The following is an 8,744-nucleotide window of genomic DNA, read 5'->3' as shown; positions in this document are numbered from 1 at the left end:
CTAAAGTGCTAATCCGGTCCCTGTAAGCCTGGCGTGCCGTGAACGACGCGTTCAGCTTCCAGTAACCGGGACCCTGTCTATGTGTCTTATCTAAGTCAAGCGTACAAGTGACAAATTTGTGGTCTGTGTAGCTATGTGGAATTGTGGACATCTTACTCTATCCTTATCCACTGTCCTACAGAATACGCTAAGTACGATCTGGACGACCCGATGCGGTTACTCCATGTCCACGTTGGCACATTCGGGTGGTCCAGTCGGTACCTGTCAGACATTTGGAAACGTCTGAGCAAGTCTTTGAGGCATTTGTATCCCTTTCTATTGCTATCGCTGCCTGCGTAATCTAGATGCGTGTCCAGGGTAGCGTTCCAATCCGCTACTAAAAGTAAAGGTCGAGACGTTCCCAAGAAAACCTCTAGACGTCGATAGAAATCTGGCCGGCCTGTTAAAGACGGTGCATAAACTGCTGTCAGTCGAAAAGCACACCCATTGCTGCCGTCGACATCCAAGACGACCAGCCTACTCTCCGGGTCTAGGAAAATTGCTTTTACTTTGAGGTCCAAACTCTTCCGAAGAAGCACCGCGGTGCCTCCTCCACCCATTCTCGGCAGACACTGAGAAAAATAAATGTCGAAATGTCCTCTGAACATGCGATGGAGGGCCCGCGGGCTGTGGAGTCTGGTCTCGCTGATGGCTATGATATGCAGATTTTGTGACTTGATGTCGTTTAACAGGTACCCTTGTTTCCAAGGCGACTCCAAGCCATATACATTTATACTGCCTATTTTGAGCATGATCCTATCAAAATTTGTGTTTTACACACGAAAGGAGGGAGAGAGAGAGAGAGAGAGAGAGAGAGAGAGAGAGAGAGAGAGAGAGAGAGAGAGAGAGAGAGAGAGAGAGTTACTTACTGTCCAAAAGTTCCTGGTTCTTCGCCTCAGTCTTCTCTCAGAAGGTCTTTATATAGTTTTTTTGAGTGTGGTGTAATGTTGGCGTAATGTGATATATTTTTATGTGATTAGGTGGCGTCATGTATGGGTGGTTGTTTATTTTGATGTTTTTTTTCTGTTATGTTTGTTTTTGTATTTATGTAGTTCATTAATTCTGTTTGTAGTGTCTATTGCTGTGAGCATGTTTGTTGTATGTGCTTTTGTGATGTTGATGTTGTTTGTGGTTAGTTTGGAGACGATGTTTTCGGGAGATGTATATCTTCCTGCTTTGTTGGTGTTTGCATTTGGTTTGGTTCTTTTTTTACTTCTTTACCTCCTTCCTTTTCTGGCTATTTGCCACTCGCTACTTTCATCCTCGGACGAGTCTTATGAGAAATCGGAAGTGGGTAAGGACATGTGTGCTTGTGTGTTTGTTTGTTGAAGTGGGTATGTTGTTGATGGTTGCTGATTATCTGCTTGTGGTGTATGTGATGTGGGGGAAGGGGAATTAGTTTTTGTATTGTCTTTTGCTTTTACTGTTTCCTTAGTTCTTGTAGTTGTTGTTTGTGTTTTTTCGGGTACATTTGTTGTAGGCGGGTTTGGTTTTGGGGATTCTTCTGTCTTGCTCCTTTTGTTTGTTCTTTGTGTTGGTGGTGGTGTGGGTAGTAGGAGTCCTTTTTTGGCTGTTTTTCCTTTTTGTGGTTGTTGGTTATATGTTGCTGTTGGGCAATCTTTTTTGAGGTGCCCTTCGATGCCACACAGGGAGCATCGAGGCCTTCTACCTTCTACCACAACGTAGAGGGTGTGGCCGTCTGGCAGCTCAATTTGAGTTGGAATTTTTTGCATTTCTTCATGTGTAATTTGTAACAGAGCATCGATTTTTTTTCCATTCCAGTTTTCCTGCTTTAATGCAGTAGTTTCCAGAATGTTTATATTTCCCTCCATGTGATAACAAATAGCTGATAACAGCCATTGTGGTTCCACTTCTGGAGGGAATTTTTTATTGATACTCTGGTTACCCTTTGTCCAAGGTACGTGGGGTCCAATATTATATGTTCGGAACGATGAGTCAGCGTGGACAACTCTTTCGCTTTCTCTTCGCTGTTAAAACGAACTTGTATGGTGGCGAAACTGTTCCCCCAGTTTATGTAGGTCTTGTGGGCTAATATGGGACACAAACATGTTTCAATAATTTCTGTTGCTGGTTGCTCTGATTTTCGTGTTTTTGTGTTAAAAAATCGGATCAAAAGGGTTGTTTTTTGTACATCATGTATGATTTTTTCAGGTATTTTTAATTTCAGTTTTGGTCCTTGTTGGCTTAATAGTGCTTTTGTTTCTTGTATTTCTTTTGTTGTGAAGTGCAAAATAGTTTTTTTTTTTGTCTGAGTGCATCAGGAGAGTTTTTTGTCGTCGCTGGTGGTGGTGGTGTCGGTAGCTGTGGAGACTGCCGTAGTAGCAGAGACTTTGGTCGCGGTTGGTCTTGATACACTGTTGTTGTTGTTGTTGTTGTTGTTGTTGCTGGTGGTGATCGTAGCAGACGTAGCTTTCATATTGGTGGTTGTGGTGGTGGTCGTGGTGAGAGGGCTGTCAACAGGTGTGGTTGCTGTTTTCATGACGTTCTTAGAAATTTCTTTTTGTGTACGCGTGCAGTTTTCGTTCTTTTTCTTATCTAGCGTTCCAAGACTAGGGAAATGCTGGTCGATGAATGAACTCGACCAGCGTTCCAATACGATGTTTCTCGACATTTCTCAAATGCCGAGAAAAAATTATATATTTTGACGGGCTGGAACTGCCCTAGGGGCCAATTCCGCCCTTCGAAAAATACACAAATGAAGCTTGGGTGCTTCGCACAGATTATATAGAAAGATTTAAAACAAATATGGGCAATAAAAAGGTCAAATAATGGTTTACCTCTGCAGCCGATGTGACAGCACGTCCGTCAGTAGAGATAGATAGATAGATAGATAGATAGATAGATAGATAGATAGATAGATAGATAAATAGATAGATAGATGGAGAGAGGGGAGATGGTAAGTGGTTAACATCCTGGGGTTATGAATTCAAATCCACCATTGACATTTATTGTTTCTTTGTTGATATCTTTATTTTATATTCCATTACTGACATTTATTGTTTCTTTGTCGATAACTTTACTTTATATTGTCACAAATCAGCTCTAAAAATTGGTACTAGAACAATTTAGTTCCATCTCATACGAAAACAACAGTTGACTCTATCTATTTTACTCTTGTCTCCAGTATCTAAGCCTGATAGTGTCACTATATCATCCCTGGATGTGTTACAGCTAAGTTCATATTAAATTCATAATATATAATGCTTCTACTAACAAGGATACATCTTTATTGGTTGTATGTGTGTATTGTTTAGAATTTTTCAAATATTGGGTCAATACTAAATTACTTATTCGAAGATTTAATTTTAATGAATTCTGTAAATTTTGCCTTTTAATTAACAGGGTTCTGGCCAAGCAGCAGACATTATGGCATACGCTTACGAAACACTACTTAAGAATGACGAAGAGGCCAAAGAAATAACTGATGGGTTTGTTCTTAATTTGGATAGAATGATAATTTTGTTCATTTGGATGGAATGATAATTTTGTTCATTTGGATGGAATGATAATTTTGTTCATTTGGATGGAATGATAATTATATTCATTTGGATGGAATGATAATTATGTTCATTTAGATAGAATGATAATTTTGTTATTGGATAAAATGATGATTTTGTTATTGCTGTTGTTGTTTGTGTTGTTATTAAAATGTCTTTTGGCACCTATTAGTCCTCATGAAAAAGACCCCTGAACATACGTAATCCAGCCTTTATCAACTTGTATATCGAACAACACTACATTATCCTGCAGTATCTGTCTCCATTTAAGCTGAAGGAGTACGATTTGAGAGGGATATAACTTATATTTTTAACAGGTTGAGTGGCGAGGTAAATTGCTCCCTCATTGGCTTGCAACTCTCCTATTATTAGGTTGGTGCATTATTATTGCGGTTTTTTTTTCAATAAAATTTATGTAACAAAAACAATAAAAACATTTAACAAAAATATATTTAAATGATTATTCCGACCAGCTGCCAAGCAAATGGGAAACGGTAATTGAAGTAGATGGTGAATATACTCCAGAATAATCATTTAAAGATGTTTTTGTTAAATCTTGTTATTGTTTTTGTTGAATAAAATTTATTGAAAAAAAAAGCTGCAATAATTATGCACCAACCTAATACTACAGTTAATAGTTTGATTTTAGAGCTGGTATTCCTAGCTTTGGCCGAAACTGATGACTCATCAGATTTCTGTTACAAAAGACTCAAATTTAAGGCAGTATGACATGACTGTTAATAAACAAGACTCCATATTTGCAAGGGAAGGATAGTGGATCCAGTTCAGGACATGCCTGGAGATGTTTGGTTTCTCTATTTCTTTTTCCATCCAATTTAAGGGATCAGATCAAGCAGTAAGTATCATGACTTACCCTTATGAACCAACACTAAAGCATATTGATAGAACTGGTTAATAGGAATTAATCAGGTATGGGTTTAACCAATTCTGGGCCCACTGTCTCTGATTCTTAACTTAATTCATTCCATCATTAGACACTGAAGTACCTGGTGGTGGTTCACCAGGACCACATGGTCCTTCACTACCTTTAACAGAATCCACGACATTGCAAGCATTCAGGCCAGATTATCAGTGTGAGGATAAAATGATGTCTTCATTCACAGCATTTTCAATTCTTGGCACCACTGTTTACTAACAGATTGATGCTAAATGGTTCTCCAAAAGAGGTCTACCACCACATATGATAGAAGTACTCTGAATAACATCTCTAGAGATAACCCCCATTTCTTGTCAGGCTTACACACATTATAACTTTCAAGTTAATTATTTACAGGATCCAAAAATTGATTAGCAACAACCCATGAGTTGGAGTTTATGCAAGAATTTCCCTCACCAATCTTAGATGTTCTCTAAAGATTATGTGTCGTGCTCTTCCTCCGTTAATCAAACTCCATTCCATCATGAGTTACATCCCTCAGCTAACATCATTTGTCAACTGTGGCACTAACAGAGTAACCTGTCTAACATTATTTCTCATTAGATCACCCAGGTATTAGTCTAGTTAGCATATCTTGTTAGTGACATCAGTGTAGACTTTATATCCTTCTGTATATCTAATTTTCCTTGAATCACCATCACAAGTTTTATAAAATATTTTTTGAAACAACTTTTTTTTCTAGATCAATTCTAAGGCAACTGAGAGCCGATATTAAAGACAAGTGGGGCGAAAATGGTAAACATGACTTGGTTGATTGCGTATGTGATTCCATGAAACATTTGGATTTGATAACTGTCTGTGATATACAATCACCAGAAGACTTTGATATCGCAATCATGAAAGCTGTGTTCAAAGGTAAGAAATATCTTTAAAATTGAATTTTCATTCTTTGCTCTTTCACATTTTCCAATGAGTTTGATTTTCATTAAATATGTTCTTAACTTAGATTTATTATTAATTAATTAAACCAATTATTAGACGAGCCAAGTTTTTGGATGTTAACCTTGGAATGTCGAAGCTTAATTGAGCTTCATCAATAAGAGATCATATGGCTGTATCAATAGATTTTCTGGAGAAGTTTCTGGAATGTCAGGGAATTGTATGTTGTCATTAACATTGCCCTTTGTCTGTGGTGAATACATTTAGCTCACAAATTTCCATTGTCTACATTACTGTAAAGGGATACTAAATAGTAAAAGGAGTATACTACTGAAATTGTTAACCCAATGAATATTTTCCAGAAGAAATTGTCATTTAATATCATAGAAGCTTATGGAAAGGTAACTGTTACTGCTCTTTAGTAATAGCATCAAACTCACTGGTTTTATGTGACTTTAGGAAGACTATGGAAATAAAATAGTTTAGATGTTAAAATATTAAGTAATAATTATGGAATAATTATGAATTAACTGCTATTATATTCAACATATAATCATATCAGTTATTACAAAGAGCAATTTGCAGCAAAACATAGTGCACTTTTCTCCCTCAAAATGGCTTTCATAATATCTAAGTAACATAACTGTGTCACCAAAAATTCAGACAATTTTATTAATTGTCGGAAATGGCACAACAAAATAGGAGAACTCATTGCAAAATGTAAGCAATCTAATAAATAAATGTACATACACAGAATTGAAGCACTTGAAGAATCAGATATGGTTGTACCGCCATGATGGAAGATATCGTCCACAGTATGTGTATTTGTGTATGTGTGCGTGTGTATGTGTGTGTGCGTGTATACATAAACACTTGCACAAACACACATACATACAAACACACGCACATACACACAAACACACACACACGCATATATACATATTTATGCATGTACACACATTTATGATCTTCGAAGCCTCACGGAGGCGATGACTAGTGACTGAGATCTTTGGCGATATGCTGTGCTTGAGAAGACTCGACAAGCCAAGAGAATTCCCAGTTGTGGCCGTTGGTGGTGTCATGTAAATTGCACCCGTGAAGTTGTAATCGTGGCCGTTACCAATAGCATGATCTTCGTATGTTGAGCCTCACGGAAACAAAGGATTGGGTAATGAAGCATGGGCCTCAGGGATGCGAGGATAAGCAATCTACAACTTGGTGATATGCTGTGCTTAAGAATACTCATCAAATCAAGTGAGACAGTAGTCATGACCATTGCCAGTGTCATGTACATCACACCGTCCTAGTGACAAGCAAAACGCACCCATTTCACTCTTGGAGTAGTTAGCATTAGAAAGGGTATCCAGCCATGGAAACCATGCTAAATAAAACAGGTAGCTGCTACAGACCTCTGACTTACCAGCTACAGTCAAACCGTCTAACCCATGCTAGCATGGAAAGTGGACGTTAGGTGATGATGATGATGATGATGATATGCATCTATACATACACACACACACACACACACACACACACACACATATATATATATATATATGGGAGAATTTACGAAAAAAACAACAACAGGCGAGGACAGGTGTTGTAAACAACAAAAGGATGTGGATCTAGGGATTTGTATTTGGATTCCATTATAGAAGGTATATTTTATATTAAAGGAAAAAGCAAAACCAAAGTAGAACGCACACATTAAGTCATATAAAATAATTTAATTAGGGTAAGGTGAATTTGAAATCTTACAGCCGTTTCTGGGATAATCCAAGAGGTAGGTTAGCATATCTATTCCGTTATTAGAAACAAGGTATGAATATTTGAGACAGGGAAACTTTACAGTTTACAGGGAATTAAAAATAGATTTACAGCTTCTAAGGAATAAAATAGAACAATAAAAGAATAAATAAAAGAATAAAGAGTAAATGTGGGAGAATAATTTTCACAACTCATCTATTTCCAGAGGATATAGATGTTGATCGGTACGTCCATTAAGATATGGGTCCTTTGTTAAAATCTCAGGTAAATCTAGGGGGCATTTCAGCAGTATTTTGAATGATGAATTTATATTGAATCGATAGTTAGTATTTACATGTGCATATAGCCATGAATAGGTTTTGAAAGTGGGAGTATATGAGAGAGAAATGAGAAAGAGAGAAATAGAGAGGGAGAAAGAGGAGAAAGGAATAAACATAAGATGGGGGTGAAAGGGTAAAAATAAGAATAGAAATAAAATATAAAATCAAAGTAAAATAAAGATAATGATAGAGATATGTCAGTCAAACGTTAAAGTTTTAGTAAAATGGGTATTGAGGGCCCATATAGGTAAGGTCAGATATTTAAAATTATATTTCAAGCTTAACAGAAATTAAATAATACTAGATAAGGGATTAAGAATTAAAGTTAAGTTAAAGATGAAAATTTAAAACCTAAACTTAAAATTACAAACTAATAAAACTAAAACCCCGAAACTACAAAATCTAAAAATTATAAAATTGAATCTAGCTAGTCTCTAAGGTACTTATGTTGATAGAGAAGTAGAGGAAAAGAAAAAGAAAAGCGGACATACACATGCATACACACATATACATATATAGACATACACATATACATACATATGTATATACATATACATGCACAAATATATTCACACGCATATATACACATATATAAGTGTACATATAAACGCTCACATATATACACGTACTTATATACACACATATATATACATTATATATATATATATATATATATATATATATATAAATTAACAGAATGAAATAAAAATCCAAAGCTGTGAAAGATTTCAGAACATTTATAAATACTTCTTACAGTTGTTTCCAAGCCGGGATATATCCCTTCCTCGGAGACGGTGTGAGAAATTGGTTAAGCAATAGTTATTCTAGATAAGATATGAAATAGAAAGTGAAGTGGAAGAATGAAAATAGACGTGAGATATGCGGGGATATTGTGCCTTTAGTTCCATTATTTAGGCAGAATGGTATACATATAAGATCCCTGTACCACGGTGAGAAGTCAAACGGTACAAGAATCTTGTGTGTATACCATTCTGCCGAAATAATGGAACTGAAGATACAATATCCCAGCATGTCTCACGTCTATTTTCATTCCTCCACTTCACTCTTTATTTCATATCTTATCTAGAATAACTATTGCTTAACCATCTTCTCACACAGTCTCCGATGAAAGGATATATAAAATATCCCAGAAACAGCTGTAAGACCTATTTATAAATGTTCTGAAATTTTTCATAGCCTTGGATTTTTATCACATTCTGTTAATTATTTTTGTATATACACATGCTGATATATGACCTTCGC

At 36.3% G+C, this 8,744-nt stretch overlaps 1 protein-coding gene across 2 annotated transcripts in view; it reads left to right on the top strand.

Annotated features, from left to right (window-relative positions):
* Window positions 1-8,744, top strand: part of LOC106871768 (uncharacterized) — a 629,775-nt gene that overhangs the window by 443,296 nt on the left and 177,735 nt on the right. For both annotated transcript variants that reach the window (XM_052974057.1, XM_052974056.1), the window contains exons 34-35: window positions 3,403-3,488; window positions 5,198-5,370. In XM_052974057.1, the coding sequence (XP_052830017.1) occupies window positions 3,403-3,488; window positions 5,198-5,370 (259 nt within the window). The remainder of the gene's footprint in view (window positions 1-3,402; window positions 3,489-5,197; window positions 5,371-8,744) is intronic.

Source organism: Octopus bimaculoides, chromosome 17 (assembly GCF_001194135.2).
Source record: "Octopus bimaculoides isolate UCB-OBI-ISO-001 chromosome 17, ASM119413v2, whole genome shotgun sequence".
NCBI lineage: Eukaryota > Metazoa > Mollusca > Cephalopoda > Octopoda > Octopodidae > Octopus > Octopus bimaculoides.
Note: the sequence above shows the minus strand (reverse complement) of the source record. Positions and strands in the feature narration are given on the sequence as shown.